At 42.1% G+C, this 18,939-nt stretch overlaps 1 protein-coding gene across 1 annotated transcript; it reads left to right on the top strand.

Moving 5' to 3' along the window:
* The first annotated feature begins 1,148 nt into the window (after nt 1–1,148).
* Nucleotides 1,149–18,231, top strand: sdr42e1 (short chain dehydrogenase/reductase family 42E, member 1). The gene is made up of 3 exons (XM_060924147.1): nt 1,149–1,430; nt 1,705–1,778; nt 15,390–18,231. Exons 2-3 carry the CDS (start codon nt 1,726–1,728, stop codon nt 16,471–16,473), a joined length of 1,137 nt encoding a protein of 378 aa, XP_060780130.1. The 5' UTR covers nt 1,149–1,430; nt 1,705–1,725; the 3' UTR covers nt 16,474–18,231.
* Nucleotides 18,232–18,939: the final 708 nt, after the last annotated feature.

Below are 18,939 nucleotides of genomic sequence, written 5' to 3'. Positions count from 1 at the left end.
TGCCAGGAATCAAGTGTTGATATAGTAGTATGGATATAGTAGTGGGGATATAGTAGTGTGGATGGCTGTGCCAGGCTAGTAATCTCTACTACACAATGAGGCCTGCTGGTGGTCATATTTGTCTGGGTTATACAATTCTATGTGATATAGCTGACCCGACCCCGGCCCCCATCACAGTCAGGAACGACAATGTGGCCCCCAGAGAAAAAAGTTTGGTGACCCCTGCTCTAAATCATCCCAGGTTATTGCACAGATTCTAAAGAGGTTACTGTTTTTTAAACGTTGTGGTAACATTGTGGGAACATTCTCTAAACCATCCCAGGTTACTGCACAGGTTCTGAAGAGGTTACGGTTTTTAAAACGTTGTGGGAACATTATCTAAACCATCCCAGGTTACAGCACAGATTCTGAAGAGGTTTCTCTTTTTAAAACGTTTTGGTAACGTTATGGGAACATTCTCTAAACCATCCCAGGTTACAGCACAGGTTCTGAAGAGGTTACGGTTTTTAAAACGTTGTGATAACATTCTCTAAACCATCCCAGGTTACTGCACAGGTTCTGAAGAGGTTAGTATTATTATTTTTTTCATGGGAACGTTCTTCAAACCATCCCAGGTCACTGCAGTGGTTCTAAAGTGGTTAACATATTTTAAACGTGCTGAAAGTTAAATACTTTTTTTTCTGCAAATCCAAACAGGAACTAAACACGAACTGTTTGAACGTTCTGGGAACCAATAATCGGTTCCTTTACACCGCCATTTTGAAATTCTAGGCGTGCTTTACCTTTATGCTGCATTCATGTGCTCTGGGAAGATGATATTTTCCAGTTGGGAAGTGGTATTTACCAGTGTGTTGTGTTCACATGCTTTTGTTGTTGTTGACAAATTAAAGATGGTGGACCAGATTCAAGTTAGCAATAGTTAGTTAGCTATCGTTAGCAATAGCGTCTGCTCTGGATAGGTAAAAACAAACCATAACAACACATTTTTAAAGGAAACGGATTTCTAACGTATTATATTACACTTGTTAATGACGCAACATTGCATAGACACAAAAAACTACCCACTAGTACTAGTAAAAAAAAAACTTTAGTAGCGTACAGTGCTTAACATTCAAGTGTCTTGTACCGCTCGCCGCCATGTTGAAAAGGTTAAAGTTCATCTCATCTCGGCAACTCGTGTATCAAAATTTTCTACGAGTTGCCCAGTGGAAAATACCACAAGAGGGGGTGTTCATGTGTGCTTCCCATGTCGGCGTTTGGTATTTACCATAATTCCCATAGCACATGAACGCAGCATAAATCACACATCCCCAGACCTCTTAAAGCTGTAATAAGTCACGTGACACGACTCTGTCCAATCAGAATGAAGCAGTCACTTCCGACCCTCGTGTGCAGCTCAAGTTCAGAGTGTGAATTAGCCACAGGAAGAGGTAATTTTCTCTAAATATATTTTATCTGATGGATGCCTTTAGTGTTTATTTAATTCTGGGTTTGTGCATCCAGTCTAAAGCATGGTGTATTTCACACCGAAGCCATGTCTGGTGCACTGGTATCTTTGTAGCTTTAGCATTTGTGCAGCTGCGTGTGAATTAATCATGATTTAATCAGCTCATAGCAGTGAGTAGCATACTATCAACTTTAAAATCCTGATCAATGCAAGAGTGCACAATGTACACAACATGCCTTTTCCTCTTCTCTCTTTAGCTCATCACTGTGTGTTGAAAGATGCACGTCGACAAATACGTCATTACTGGGGGCGGAGGATATTTTGGCTTCCGGTATGTAATAATTAAACTCTAAATAAATAAATAGCTGAGATGTTCCTTTGTTGAAGGTATTTTTTGTCTAGGTGTTAATGAAGTCTTCTGCGATTGGAGGTGAGTCCATGCAGTACCCACCTCTACCGCTAGATGGAGACAAACCATTACCTGTGGTGTTTAAAGGTGCATTTGGGAAGATTTTTACTCATTGACCCCGCCCCTTTTTTCACTCAAAAGCACAAAGCCCCGCCCCCAAACTTTATGACAGTTCAAATAGAGTTACCATTAAAGAAGAAGAAACCTTTATTTGTCACATGCACACTTCAAGCACAGTGAAATTCATCCTTTGCATTTAACTAGTCTGGCTGACGCGACCTCAAAGCTCTACAAGCTATTGGTCTGGCCAAGATATTAAGCCCAACCGTTTCCCAGAGACCGTGGTTGACCCACCTCCCTGAAATGCCTCAGTTTGCTACTGGTCGAAGCCAGAAAAGGCTGTGACGAAGCTTAAACCAATCACATCACTCTTTCCTCTGACGTATGTGACGCGACGATAGGATTCTTGCTGAGCCCCATTGATTTGGCTACCAGCGGAGTTAACTGGTAGATTAAACTCTTACCGAAGCCGGTCGGGAGCAAGGCGAAAGCGTCCTTCCTTTCAATAAATACCTCCAGGGCTGCTCTTTGCTCCGTTTTCAATGAGAACTTCCCGTTGAATGCTTTCAATACAGCATCTACCGCTGTGTTAAAGGCTTGCCGCTGCTCCATGTTCGTGATGTGAATGAAGCGCTTCCGGCATAGATTCTGTAAACAATCTATGGCTTCCGGTCGCAGTTCTACTACGTCAGGGCCTTGAACACGCCTCTACCCAGGGCCGTTGGAGATGCTCAAAGTTGATTGGTTCCCGATTTTTCGGGAGCTTGGAAGAGCTGTAGATAGCTTGCCTGGCCAGACTAAGCTCGCAACAGGCCCTCGTGTTGCGTCATGCTTAGGATGGGCGGGCCCAGGCTAGCATTGAACCCATCTGAAGCAGTGAACACACGCACGCACACACACACACACACCCAGAGCAGTAGGCAGCCACACTACAGCGCCCGGGGAGCAGTCAGGGGTCAGGTACCTCGCTCAAGCGCACTTCAGCCCAAGGCCGCCCCACGTTAACCTAAAGGGCGCATTAAGGTGGTCCCAAAATTTTTTTTTTTTAGGATTTTGTTATGACCACCTTACCTTTTTTTACATTGCCTAAAAGAAGTTATTGTGCGAAATTTGGTTAAGATTGAACAATGTTTAGAGGTGCCACAAAGCCATTAAAGTTTTCACTCAAGACACAATATAAAATAATGTGGCTTATTAACTGTTTCATATTAATACAAACAATACAGTAATATAACTTCCTGTGTTCAAAGTAACAATAGCTATTACTTGTCTGTGATTTTCTAAACCCTTCGGTATTATGGTATCTTGTGGAGATAAAAGAACACACTAAGGACTTCCCTAGCAGAAGGAAGCTTTCTCCCAGACAGTTCCTTGGAAGTGGGACCAATTAACCAAACATAATTGTCCTTTCTGGTTTTGTGCTTTGCACCACCGGTACTACTTGTATTACTGTTGCTAGCCATCTGAAAAACATAGAAAGAAAAACATTCACAACTTCATCAGCATATTACGATCAGTGCTCATTGTTTAAGAAGCCCTTAGTGCATGAAAGTTAACCTTCTATCAGTCTATAAACTCTTCCTGCCTCTTCTTTTTCATAGAAGTGGCATATTCCCTCTAGAACTGTGACTTTTTGGGGGTTTGAGATCTTCTCTGCAACAGTCTACGCACCAACTAATGTTAATGGCTTAACCCGATTTGCAACCTCGTGTGGCATCTCTAAATATTAACCATCTCATCTCAATATCTCTAGCCGCTTTATCCTTCTACAGGGTCGCAGGCAAGCTGGAGCCTATCCCAGCTGACTACGGGCGAAAGGCGGGGTACACCCTGGACAAGTCGCCAGGTCATCGCAGGGCTGACACATAGACACAGACAACCATTCACACCTACGGTCAATTTAGAGTCACCAGTTAACCTAACCTGCATGTCTTTGGACTGTGGGGGAAACCGGAGCACCCGGAGGAAACCCACACGGACACGGGGAGAACATGCAAACTCCACACAGAAAGGCCCTCGCCGGCCACGGGGCTCGAACCCGGACCTTCTTGCTGTGAGGCGACAGCGCTAACCACTACACCACCGTGCCGCCCCTAAATATTAACCAATTTTTCTGAAATTTTGCTTGTTGCCGCCTTTTAGCCTATGTAAAAAAATGGTAGGGTGGTTGTAATGTTTTGGTAAAAAAAAAATTTTCCCATACATTTCGGGACCACCCTAGGGCACATCTTGGGTATATTTAGGAGCAAGATCAATGTAATTCTCTTATTTTATATTAAACTTTGGTCAAATATCTGTCACATTTTGCGCCATTTTTTTACCTTGCACAGTACCAGAAAAATTCAGTTGAAATCAAGCCATTTGAGGCGAATTCGTCTGCCTCTGAAAAAACTTGACATTTGGATTTCCCAGCAAACATTGATTTTCGTGACGTCGCGTGCGGAACACCTCCTTCTGAATCCCATGTCAGTGTTGGTTTGTTTATGAGAATACAACCTGGTGGTTTTCTGCAAATTTCTTCAACATTATCATGTAATTATTAAAATGGTTAACAGATGTATCGTAGGAGGGTGTACCAACGTGCTCATCGTTTTCCAAAAGACCGGACAATGAGAGAGAAATGGGAGTGCTTCGTGCGAGGCACCCGGAAAAACTGGCAACATGCAACAGACCACAGCATCGTATGCGGGGTTCACTTCATAAAGCCCGACGACTTTGAGAACTATTTGCAGTGGGAAATGGGCTTCAAGAAGCAACTTGATCTGAAAAAAGACGCAGTTCCATCTGTCAGAATGCCCAAAGCAACACCATCTCCATTTCTGTCTGCGTCACCAAAGGAGCCAGCCGTGTTAGTCTCCCCTGACAGAAGGCGAAGTGCCGCATCCACCGAGGCCCTCAAAACCGAGGACCAAGCAGAGCCGAGAAAAAGACCAAGAAAATTGGCAATTCACAAGTTGACTGTTGCCAGGGTAAGAAATAAGAGAGACTACACTCTAAATTAGGTGTTCCTGTGTTTGTGTCTCAGCCTGCTGGCGGATCTGCACGTGACGTCATGAATCTGGATAAATCTGGCTCCAGACTCCCTTGGGATTTTTCCAGACGCGTTTTGTTATTTTATTTTTTTCTGCTGTAGACAGATGGCCTTGTGCAAAATTACCCTTCTGGATGAGTGTGTAAAGGGACATACTTTCGTATAAAAACAAAACAAAACACTAAATTGGTCCAGGATATGCACTTTAACAAAGGTTATCATGATATCATTGAGTTACAAGGTTATAAACATACTGATTTATTAGGATGTGAAGGCGTGTTGGGGGCGTGTCTATAAAATGCAGAGGTGGACAAAGTACCCAACTTCATTACTTAAGTCAAAGTACAGATCCCACTGGTCAAATGTTACTACAATACAAGTGAAAGTTGTCCAGTCAAATTTTTACCTAAGTTAAAGTACTTGCTTTTAAAAATGCTTAAGTATTAAAAGTACATTTTCTCTCAACACATTGTTGTATTATTGCCACAGCGCTTACAGTACCTCATGCCTCTGAAGCAACCTACTGGATTATTTTGTGAATTCACAAAATGAACGCATGCTGTGCCATCATGGTGGTTTAATGTTAAGCTAGCTAGTCAGTGAAACTCCACCTGACATGCTAGCAAACTCTTTTCAAGCTCTGAATCATATTGGGTAGCTAACACTACTAGAAAAGAAAGATTTCTATATTCTGTTTATTTGGTAAGATTATGCTAAAACATATTTCTGAAAGGACTTCAGATAAGTTAACGTTATTCATGTTAGCGTAACTCCGTTTTTACATGCTAACTAACAGTGCCTAAGTTAACTAGCTATGTGTTAACGTTAGCCGTGGACAAGGCTACGGCAGCTTGGTGGGAAAATCCATAGAAAGCCATTTGACTAACCAGACTGCATGGCTATTGCAACGTTACCGCTAGCTCTAAAAGCACAGACAACTTCATTGCAAGCTTTCTCTTGGAATAAAATGTTTATATACCTCAATATGCTTCCGCAGGTTGGATGGCGAGCTTTTGAACGCCTTGATGTGGTTCGTTTTAAGTAAACAAAGCAAACATTTAAAACGAAATGAATTTTTAATCCCTTCAGAAAACTGAAACATGGGTTCTAGGTACACTACCGTTCAAAAGTTTGGGGTCACTTTGAAATGTCCTTATTTTTGAAAGAAAAGCACTGTTCTTTTCAATGAAGATCACTTTAAACTAATCAGAAATCCACTCTATACATTGCTAATGTGGTAAATGACTATTCTAGCTGCAAATGTCTGGTTTTTGGTGCAATATCTCCATAGGTGTATAGAGGCCCATTTCCAGCAACTATCACTCCAGTGTTCTAATGGTACAATGTGTTTGCTCATTGCCTCAGAAGGCTAATGGATGATTAGAAAACCCTTGTACAATCATGTTAGCACAGCTGAAAACAGTTGAGCTCTTTAGAGAAGCTATAAAACTGACCTTCCTTTGAGCAGATTGAGTTTCTGGAGCATCACATTTGTGGGGTCGATTAAATGCTCAAAATGGCCAGAAAAATGTCTCGACTATATTTTCTATTCATTTTACAACTTATGGTGGTAAATAAAAGTGTGACTTTTCATGGAAAACACAAAATTGTCTGGGTGACCCCAAACTTTTGAACGATAGTGTATGGTGTGTGTACATTCTCCAGAAGAACCACCTTCTTCCATGATCGTGTTTAAATAATGCTGCTAGGAAATCATTGAGCTTGATTTTATACAGTCTATGGACGTGACGTGACCCTAGTGATTACTGATCGGCTGTCTCAGTGTCACCTGGGAAAAAAACATCACGTTTAAGAAAAGAAAAAACATCAACTTTTCAAAGCTGTTTCATAATAACGAGGACCTTGATAGAAATGTAGTGGAGTAAAAAGTACAATATTTTTGTCTTTCAAATGTAGTGACGTTAAAGTCATAAGTTTCAAAAAAAAATACTCAAGTAAAGTACAGATACTCAAAAAATGTACTTAAGTACAGTACTCAAGTAAATGTACTTCGTTACTGTCCACCTCTGCATAAAATGACTGACAAGAAGCCAATCCAAATAGGGAACATGCATTCCAGACTGGAAAGGCAGGTTTCCGAACTGTTTCTTCTCTCTTACGAGCTACATAATAGACTTGTTCTGAGACAATGTCTTACAGCAGGGGTTTTCAAAGTGTGGGCGAGTCAGCCCCCCCCTCAGAGAGCAAAGAAAAAACAGCGCCCCCCCCTTACAATTTTTGTTGTTGCTATACTTAAAGTGCTGATGACACGAACATGACTCTATGCAATTTCTTAAATAAACTATACAACATGGCAAACATGTTAGATTTCTGTTATAATTACGTGAAAAGAAGCTGTTGTTACGCAAATATCCAACTTTTAATTGCACAGCGCAAGAAAACTGGATCCGTGGCTCGCGGCCATGCTGTGACGTCAGCGGAAGAACATGCTGCGGTTCACTGGCTGTTCTACTCTGGTTCTACTCAATGGAAATGGCGCATGAAAACACCGGTGAACTCTCTAGTGCTAGCTCTTCCTCTTCTGGGAGTCTAGAATTGTGTTGATCTCTTCCGAATAGAATCTATGATAGCCTACCCTCTTTACCCTTTGCCTCTCGTTGCTAGGTGGCAGTTACATGAAAGCCGCAAGCTTTCACAAGCAAATACATGACTGATATCACGCCGACTTTATGATTACATTTATGATTATCATGTAGAATCTATAGCTCTACGTACCTTTATCTTATGTCGTTTCACAACACATGTTCTGACAGGAGGACTGTCTTTGGATCCGGCATAGCTACTAGTAGACCCCCTCCGGAATACTGGCAGTGTTGCCAGATTGGGAGGATTCCCGCCCAGTTGGGCGGTTTCAAATGCATTTTGGTGGGTTTTGAACATATTTTGGGTTGGAAAACGTCAGCAGTATCTGTTGCCAGATACTGCTGACGTTTTCCAACCCAAAATATGTTCAAAACCCACCAAAATGCACTTGAAACCGCTCAACTGGGCGGGAAACCTCCCAATCTGGCAACACTGTGTAGGCACTGCTGATGGTAGTAACACACGTTTGTGCTGAACTGAACACCCAAGAGATTCCTTTAAGCTGGGAAGGGTGTCAAAACAATCCAAATCGAAGTGTTCAGAGCACAGGACGGATGTTGGTGAGGGCTCCCACTTGTCACGAGTGCGCCTGACTTGCTTCACCCACTTCGCATGCAGCTCGGGATCTCTGGGAAACTTGAATAAACTTACCCCATCCTTGTAGGTTTTGGAGCAAAAGCCGGCAACACAACGTGAAGGCATAATATATAATGTCTAATAAAAATACTAATAATGATAAACTGAACACCTGTCGCATCAACAACAAACTGGTAAGTTAGGAGGAAGGTTCTTTCGCTGACGTCATATAGCTCCTCCTCCTCCCTCGTCTCCTGGGTGCTGCAGCCCCGTCAAATTTGCCCAAATAGCCGCGTTTTTTATCATAACTTGTAAAATAGGCGCCTTCGTGAATTAATATATGGATCATCGGGAATTACTTTTTATGTTATAAAACATCGCCAAAGATGTCAAAAACGTGTCATCAGCACTTTAATGTTCCATTCATATTTAAAAAAATGGTTGTTGTACACTTTTTTTTTCTTTTACACATTTTAAACATCTGTGCTTTTTTTAAAAACATCTTTTTTACACATTTTAAACATCTGTGCTTTTTTAAAAACTTTTTTACACATTTTAAACATCTGTGCTTTTTTAAAACATCATTTTTTACACATTTTAAACATCTGTGCCTTTTGAAAACATCTTTTTTACATATTTTAAACATCTGTGCTTTTTTTAAAACGTTTTTTTTACACATTTTAAACATCTGTGCTTTTTTTTTTAAAAAAACATCTTGTTTTACACATCTCATAGCATCGTTAGCTAGCACCTCTTGGCAGACAACGCACTGTGGCAGTGGAGCATCTTCAGATCCAGTCCATGAAAATCCAAACTTTAAATAATCGTGGTCATACTTCCTTCTTTTTTTGCTTGGCCCAGACTCTGTCTCCTCACTCACTGTAGCTTTAGGTACTAAAAATCGATCCATTTTGTCTCTGGCAAAGGCTAGCTGAAGTTCGCTAAATGTCCGCAATAGTAACTTATTCTGGTTTATTTTTCCTCACATTGCGCCCCCCCCCGAAGAACTCTGGCGCCCCCTAGGGGAGACACGCCCCACACTTTGAAAAGCCCTGTCATGCAGTATTTTAAAAAAATAATTTTTATGTAATTTTCCACATTAGCTTATTTGTACTAAAAATAGAAATTAAAAATACTGACTCTTGCACCTTTTTAAAGAACAACGTCACCCTGAAACATGTTAAATATGTTTCGGCTTATATCGAAAAAAATGTTTTATTATTCCTCTGAAATGGTGGTTATGTGCTACGCTGATGTCACAGGAGAATATTGTAATTGCTAGCGCAAAAGAAAACTAGGTACCTTATGGGTGCATGTGGCTACTGCTTATAAATAAACTTGTTTTCTGATCCCATGTCCATACAGTAAATATCACCATACGGTATATACATGTTATCGATGATACTCTCCTCATCTCTTGCAAGCATCACCAAGCTGTGAGCAGCATCAGGGTCTGGAGTATTTTGGTTACCGTGTTTTGTTCAAAATACAGTGCTGTGAACGATATCTATTTTCAAAATAGTCAGAAAGCAAGCACTTGTTCATGAATTGTCTTAGAAGCATTATTTAGTACTAATGAGCACGTTTTGTTTCACAAATGTAGTGTAAAGACTCTAAAATTAAAAATAAAATTAAAGCAAATAGCAGAAGTTTGATATCGGCTTTGCAATATATCTGCCAAAAAGCTAAAAAAAAAATTAAAAAAAACTTACAAAACCTTTCAGAAGGACCAAACAAAAGCTGTGATAATCAAAAGGTAAATTTTCTTAAAATAAACACCTTACTCGATATTGAATCAGTAGCCAAGGCAAATTTCGTTTATTTTTATCTGCCGATTATCTTCCGATACTACGAAGTTATAAGGCGGTTTCTCTTCTTTCATTTCTGGTTCTGATTGGTTCCGAAGTTTAACAAGAAGTAGAACGGGTAATCGAACTTGATCAGGATAAGTGCTGATTGGTTACGAAGTTTCGCTATTGTTACACTCATTCTTACAACACGATGACATCACTCGTTCTTGTGTAGCTTTAATACCGCGAGATCACGATTCGCCGTTCTGCTGATCGTAATGCTTATGCATATGCGAGTGTCCAGTGCGCTATTGTTCCACTCATTCTTACATTCTTATAACACCATGACATAGTGGCTACTGCCTCGCTTCGCTTCTATGAGGCAGTAGCCACAAAAATACAACCGATACGCGCTGTAAAAGTAGCAGAGTCCCAGAATGCAGTGCAGCTAAATGACGCAGCTGTGCTTAGTTTGTTAGTGATCTACGAGATGAGTGCAATGGCACTGAATCTGTGGAAGTTGATCTGTTTGAGCGTAAAGACGAGGAGCTGAAACTAAAGTGCCGCTGCATCACAATAGTAATAATGATAACAATAATTTAATAACTTGTATAGGACCATTTACATACACTGATCAAAAGTGCTTCACAAAATCAGTTACATTGAAAATATATAATAACTAAAAATCTCATCTCATTATTTGTAGCCGCTTTATCCTGGGCTACGTTCACACTGCAGGCTGAAGTGACTCAAATCCGATCTTTTCGCCCATATGTGACCTGTATCCGATCTTTTATTGACAATATGAACGACACAGATCCGATTTTTTCAAATCCGACCCAGGCCGTTTGGATATGTGGTCCTAATTCCGATTCCTATCCGCTCATTTCATATGCGACTTCAGTCTGAACCGCCAGGTCGCATTCATCCGACTTACACGTCATCAACAAGCCACAAACGTCACTATTCTGCGCTGAAGTAGGCGGCGGGTCTCTCAAAAAAAGTTACAACAACATGGCGCATAATCACGGGCGCAGATAGAGGGTGGGACGGGTGGGATTCGTCCCACCCAGATTTAAATTCACTTCGTTCGGTCCCCCCCCCCCCCCCCACACACACACACACACACTTATAGGGAGGAAAAAACGTCTATGCTGTCTTTCTTTGCATAAGGCAAACCTCACGGAAAAATCAAGACTAATTACCATTCGGTTTATTGAGGTGCACGGCAGTGTATAGTTGCAACAACTCACATAAAACAAAACAAAGACTGATATTCGGTTGGTTGAGCTGCGCAGACTGCACAGGTTGCGAGCTCGAGCTTGGTTGCTATGGTAACCTACAACAAGTTTGACAGGCTTATCGAGGTTGGGGTTGGTTTGCTGGCAGCTTTGTCCCCCCCAGTTTTTTGTCCCCCCCAGTTCAAAAAACGTATCTGCGCCCCTGCGCATGACATCAATGCGAGGGACGCTTCGGGCTATGAAGGTTTTGAATCTTCTCAATGGAAGGACGCAGAGGTTAGGGAGCTGATTTCCATTTGGGGGGATGCAGCTATTCAAGCTAGATTGGATGGGTCATACCGCAACCGCGCGGTTTTACTTCCGTAAACACTGGCCATGCTCACTGCATGTGACGTCGTCGTATTCTGCAATGCGCATGCGGAACACTTTTAGGTCGCTTTTCGTTCATACTGAGGATCACATACAAGTCGCATATATTTGTTAATGTGAACGACCTCACAAAAAAATCGGATTTCACAAAAAAATCGGAATTGAGCATTAAGCCTTGCAGTGTGAACGTAGCGTTGTTCTACAGGGTCACAGGCAAGCTGGAGCCTATCCCAGCTGACTACGGGCGAAAGGCGGGGTACACCCTGGACAAGTCGCCAGGTCATCACAGGGCTGACACATAGACACAGACAACCACTCACACTCACATTCACACCTACGCTCAATTTAGGTGGTGTTTACATTAGACCGTATCAGCGGATCATCAGATTAACGTTTTTAAAACGATTCGCGTTCACACAGCAACGCCAATACACGATTCGCGTGCACACAGCAATGCTAATCACATGACTAATTAGACGGCATGTCACATGATCCCAGTGCATATCGGGCATGCGCAAGTCACTCACCACTTGCAAGTGGAAGGATGGCAAGCGAACACCTTCTCCAGCAGATAAACACACCTGGCTGTGATGTTCATGTTCTCACTGAGTTTAAGCGCCTGAAGGAGGTAAATAAGTTGAAATGTGTAAATAAACCTCAGCGCTTCCTCCTGCGCTCCAAATCACTCCGCCCTGAACAGCGAGTGCCCTCTGGAGGGTGCGCACTCCGGCCCTGCGCAGCTCACAGAGCGCGCGAGTGAAGCGCACGAGCAGTGATTCGGGACTGAGCCGCTGTGTGTGTGATCCCAACGCCAGCGAATCAGGAAGGTGGACGTCACAGTGACGTTGTCCAATGACGACGTCAGCTAGAGCTCAGCACAGCGTTTCCTCGTTCCTCAATGTTTACACAGCACCGGATCAGATACGAACTGGGTTGAATACGTGGGCCCTGGCGGATTCAAGTTGTTCCGCCTGTGGAGTCGTTTCCCGGCGTTTTAATGTAGACGGACAGTGCATCCGCAACGAAAACGAGACGGATACGGTCTAATGTAAACACCACCTTAGAGTCACCAGTTAACCTAACCTGCATGTCTTTGGACTGTGGGGGAAACCGGAGCACCCGGAGGAAACCCACGGGGAGAACATGCAAACTCCACACAGAAAGGCCCTCGCTGGCCACGGGGCTCGAACCCGGACCTTCTTGCTGTGAGGCGACAGCGCTAACCACTACACCACCATGCCGCCCATAACTAAAAATATAAGTTTTAATTAAAGATAAAATAATACGTCCACTAATGATAAAATTCATGCATGAAATCAAAATGCAGCCCTAAACAAATGCGTCTTTAATTCAGGTTTAAAAACGCATTGTGATTTGATTTCATGAAGACGAGGAGGAAGACTGTTCCGTAAACTTGGTGCAACGCAAGTAAAGGAACAAGCACCCTGCATTTTACACATGATCTCCCAAAGAGCGCCTAACAATAAGCTATTTTTAGACCGTAAACCAGATGAGCTCTTTTGCTTGATGCTAATTAGATCATTAAGATATGAGGGAGCCAAGAACAAGAATCTTAAAAGAAATTCAGTGCATAAACGGGAACCAGTGGAGTTCATGAAGCGCTGAAGCTGTGTGAGAATACTTGGGTATGTCCATGAACAATCTGAACCTAACTATCATTAGGTATAAATGAAGCAAAGGGCATAGATAGCAGCATCATCATCATCAGGCAGTCGAGCGGTATTGTGGGTAATGTTAACCAAAGTGAAATTAGACCAGCGTGTCAATGAAAGAAGTTTAAACGAAGAAAAGTAAACTCAGACTTTCACTAAATCTTTCATTTAAAAAAAAATAAACCTGTCGTTTATAAATTTATATATATATATAATAAGCGTTCAAGGTGCTTTTTTTCCCTTGAAGATATATTTTTCCATTCGTTACCACAAATATATAATATTTCCACCCTGTAATATTTTCCTCTCAGAATAAACCTGATTAGTCATTAATATGAATTATTGCAAAACAACCATGCTTGTTTATTAAAGTGAGACTGGCTTTCGATTTCATAAAATCAGTGAAATTTAGTCCTCTCTGAAATTTGGTCATTGTGATATATTACAGAAATAAACATCTCAGGGCGGCACGGTGGTGTAGTGGTTAGCGCTGTCGCCTCACAGCAAGAAGGTCCGGGTTCGAGCCCCATGGCCGGCGAGGGCCTTTCTGTGTGGAGTTTGCATGTTCTCCCCGTGTCCGCGTGGGTTTCCTCCGGGTGCTCCGGTTTCCCCCACAGTCCAAAGACATGCAGGTTAGGTTAACTGGTGACTCTAAATTGAGCGTAGGTGTGAATGTGAGTGTGAATGGTTGTCTGTGTCTATGTGTCAGCCCTGTGATGACCTGGCGACTTGTCCAGGGTGTACCCCGCCTTTCGCCCGTAGTCAGCTGGGATAGGCTCCAGCTTGCCTGCGACCCTGTAGAAGGATAAAGCGGCTAGAGATAATGACATGACATGACATGACCTAATTATTTTTGTTTAGTGGACCGAAAGCTACTGAATTCGAATCACAGACTTCCAATTGTATTAGTTTTTTTTAAATAGAACAGGTAATGAATTTAAGGCCACATGGCCCTAAATTCTCCACCATTTTTTCCTGCTTCACCATGACCCAATTCAAGATACTACATCATGCAGCACGTGGTGGTCTTTCCCCGTTTGTGCAAAGCATTATGGGATACAAATTTGAAACAGGAGAGAAAAATGGAGGATGTGAGTGTGCGAATGAAACGTGAAAGCCCGACTACAGTAACGGAAAGAAAGCGATAAGAAAAGACGTGATGTTGTATACGAAGGAAAGGAAACGCAGGACCAAACTAATAAATATCGGCGCTCAGCGAGCACCTCGGTGTGATCAGCTGTTCGTTTAGCGACAGAATGATGGAACTGTCAGTGCACACTCAAAGGTAAACCTGTGCGTGTACACACGGACTTCCTCTGTCTGCTTGACTGCGCGAAGCGAGCGATTTCATGCTCATTATTTGCTCAGGAATCCCCTCAATCCTCTTAAATAACTTCCCAGCTACAGAACAGAACGGCCTGATATTTTGTGAGATATTACAAAAATAAACAGATATCACAATGACCACATTTCAGAGGGAACTAAATTTCACCGATTTTATGAAATCGAAAGGCCGTCTAGCTTTAATTTGAGGGGATTAAAGCAAATTACGTGCATGAAATCGCTCGCTTCGCATCATCAAGCAGACAGAGGAAGTCCGTGTGTGTGTGCACGCATGCGCAGGTTTACCTTTGAGAATGCACTGACAGTTCCATCATTCTGTCGCTAAACGAACAGCTGATCACACCGAGGTGCTCGCTGAGCACCGATATTTATTAGTTTGTTCCTGTGTTTCCTTTCCTTTGTATATAACATAACGTCTTTTCTTCTCGCTTTCTTTCCGTTACTGTAGTCGGTCTTTCACGTTTCATTCGCACACTCGCATCCTCCATTTTTCTCTCCTGTTTCAAATATGTATCCCACAATGCCTTCGAACGGGGAAAGCCCACCATGTGATGCATGATGTAGTATCTTGTATTGGGTCATGGTGAAGCAGGAAAAAATAGTGGAGAATTTAGGGCCACGTGGAAATAAATTCATTAACTGTTCTATTTTTAAAAAAAAAAAATTGGAAGTCTGTGATTCGAGTTCAGTAGGCTTTGGTCCACTATACAAAAATAATTAGGTGTCCGGGGGGATTATTTTTATGACCTACATTTGAAAAATCTGACAGGCTGTCTAGCTTTAATAATAATATGAAAAGTTTATTCCAAACTTATTATGAATTGAATTAATTTATTTCTCCACAGTCTTGCATGCGCTCTCAGCAAGAAGTCCTTCAGAGTCGTCCTGTTCGATGTGAGGCCTCCGAGTGAAGCATTACCCGAGGGCGTGGAGTTCATCCAGGGTGACGTTCGGGAATTCACCCAGGTGGTAAACGCGTTGCGTGGCGTAGACTGCGTTTTCCACATCGCGTCATACGGGATGTCCGGGAGAGAGCAACTCAACAGGAAGTTGATTGAAGAGGTTAACGTTCAGGGGACGGAAAACATCATTCAGGCGTGTGTGGATCTCGGGGTTCCTCGACTGGTGTACACCAGCACCTTCAACGTAGTCTTTGGTGGCCAGGTGATCGAGAACGGTGATGAAACCCTTCCTTATCTTCCTTTACACCTCCACCCAGATCACTACTCCAGGACCAAGTCGGTGGCAGAAACACAGGTGCTGAAGGCTAACGGTGAAGGTGGGGTCTTGCATACTTGCGCTCTACGTCCAGCTGGGATTTACGGCCCAGGAGAGGAGAGACATCTCCCAAGGATTGTCGGATACATCGAGAGAGGTTTGTTTAGGTTTGTCTATGGGGATCCTGAGAGTCTGGTGGAGTTTGTCCATGTTGATAACCTGGTCTCTGCGCATGTATTAGCTGCTGAAGCGCTAACAGATAAACGTCAGCACCGTGCCGCCAGACAGGCTTACTTCATCTCAGACGGCCGACCGATCAACAACTTTGAGTTCTTCAGGCCGTTAGTGGAAGGTCTGGGGTACTCTTTCCCCAAGCTACGGCTTCCTATTTCTCTCATTTACTTCTTTGCGTTCCTCACAGAGATGGTTCACCGCGCCATCGGACGCGTCTACAACTTCCAGCCTCTTCTGACACGTGCTGAAGTTTACAAGACCGGAGTCACTCACTATTTCAGTATAGAGAAAGCCAGAGCCGAGCTCGGTTACAAGCCCGAGGAGTACGACCTGGGAGAAGTGGTGGCGTGGTTCAGGAACAGAGGGCATGGGAAAAAGCAAGTCACTTCATCCATTAAAAAACTCCTCCTGGACGTTGTGTTGTTTCTCATCGTTGTGGTGTTGGTTCTCTCTTTCCTGCCAGTCGTGGGACAATAAAGTGTCAAGACGTCCAGTATGTCTGGTTAAATTTCTTATATATGGGCAATTCTTCAGCAGAGAGGCCAAAACTGTGAAATTATTAAAGGAGAACTGAAGGCAATTTTTTTTTTTTATGATCAAAATTCGATTTCTCTCATTTTATTAAATATCGGAATGCGTTTTTGAGAGCTATTCTGTCACTGCTATAGCAAGTTATGAGTGTTTGAAATATGCTATGTAATATATCAGTCCATATGTCAAAGCAATGACCGTAAACGAGATTCGTTGAGACCTGTGCAAGACATCGTAGGACGGAAGTAAAACGTACAGCGGAAATCAAACCTTGTGTCCAAAATTGCTCACTCGTTCACGACTCCCTATATAGTGAATTACTATGTAGAAGACTATATATTGAGCTCATTGGTAAAATGAAAGAACGCTTTCGGACACTACTCCGTCACACTGGTATTTACGTCATTACTGTCGCACAATTAAAACGTGCCAGATCAGTCAGCTGGTGGGTTTTCAAAATAATAAATACATGCATGTGTGTTTTGTAATAAATCCATATTATACTGAGCGCATTTCCTACATTAATCAATCCAAAGTCCCTGCATCTTTCAGTTCTTTTAAATCAAGGCTGAATCCTTTCTTCTTTGCCGCTGCCTTTTATTAAATCAAATTTGAGACTTTTAATTTGATTCTTTCAGCGTGACCGTAATGCATGATGGGATATATTGCTTTGGTTAGTGACCATCGTTGTACACTACTTTTCGTGATGCATTGTGGGATACTTTGAGTGCACTATATAGGGTGTAAATATCCTTGGTAAGGTTTCGGACAGCACTACAAAATGGCGTCCTCACTATATAGTGAGTATGGAGCGATTTTGGACACAGGGTTTATCAAAAGACACGCGCGCCCTCTTTCAAATGTTGATGTAATCAAGCCGGAAGTTTTATTTGTTTTGATAGCAATCAGGAAAGTTTGAAAAAAGTAGGCAGTAATCGTCGTTTAAACTCGTTTTTGTGCAATATTTCGTTTGGAAAACGGTTTTCAAAATGGCGGCACTGACACCTGGCTGACACTTGACGTTTCGAAGTCTCGCACAAGTCTCGTGAAGATCGCGCGGATAAGCGACGCCTGCCGTGGACCAAACGAACTAAATTCAACACGGCTAAAAACCGAATAGGCCGATAAGTATAATATTTAATTGTGATTAGTTGCCAATACGAGTCACGATATAAGGTTACTAAAACCGAAAACGTAATTGAATAGCACGTTAATTAAGAAATGAAGCAAGTTTAAAAATGACTTCAGTTCTCCTTTAAGATTGCCGTAACTTGTCAGCTCAGTGATTTTGCTAAAGTATGGAATCCAAGGTAAAATGTACTGAAAATCATATTTAAAAATCATTACCTCAATTATAGCAACGTTGCTTCAGAGAAATCTTGGTTTGAATTTCAAGAAATGAAAGTTTATTTTTTTTCTGACGTAATTCCCCTACTGACTTTTCTTTCCTCATAGAAGATTTTGCGTTCAGAGTTAAACATAGCCAACTTTTCTGTCTTTTGGTTTTTTTTTTAGGGACAAAAGATATCCCATACAGTGTGAAATTTTAATTTAATACCATTATCTTGAGTACTGCAGCGAAAAAAAGTTACCACATTTTGCTGTGATTTTGTTACCAAAGAACTACCTAAATATATATTTACAACCCCGATTCCAAAAAAGTTGGGACAAAGTACAAATTGTAAATAAAAACGGAATGCAATGATGTGGAAGTTTCAAAATTCCATATTTTATTCAGAATAGAACATAGATGACATATCAAATGTTTAAACTGAGAAAATGTATCATTTAAAGAGAAAAATTAGGTGATTTTAAATTTCATGACAACAACACATCTCAAAAAAGTTGGGACAAGGCCATGTTTACCACTGTGAGACATCCCCTTTTCTCTTTACAACAGTCTGTAAACGTCTGGGGACTGAGGAGACAAGTTGCTCAAGTTTAGGGATAGGAATGTTAACCCATTCTTGTCTAATGTAGGATTCTAGTTGCTCAACTGTCTTGGGTCTTTTTTGTCGTATCTTCTGTTTTATGATGCGCCAAATGTTTTCTATGGGTGAAAGATCTGGACTGCAGGCTGGCCAGTTCAGTACCCGGACCCTTCTTCTACGCAGCCATGATGCTGTAATTGATGCAGTATGTGGTTTGGCATTGTCATGTTGGAAAATGCAAGGTCTTCCCTGAAAGAGACGTCGTCTGGACGGGAGCATATGTTGCTCTAGAACCTGGATATACCTTTCAGCATTGATGGTGTCTTTCCAGATGTGTGAGCTGCCCATGCCACACGCACTAATGCAACCCCATACCATCAGAGATGCAGGCTTCTGAACTGAGCGCTGATAACAACTTGGGTCGTCCTTCTCCTCTTTAGTCCGAATGACACGGCGTCCCTGATTTCCATAAAGAACTTCA

This window comes from Neoarius graeffei, chromosome 6 (genome assembly GCF_027579695.1).
Source record: "Neoarius graeffei isolate fNeoGra1 chromosome 6, fNeoGra1.pri, whole genome shotgun sequence".
NCBI classification, from domain to species: Eukaryota; Metazoa; Chordata; class Actinopteri; order Siluriformes; family Ariidae; genus Neoarius; species Neoarius graeffei.
This window is presented reverse-complemented; position numbering and strand designations above follow the sequence as displayed.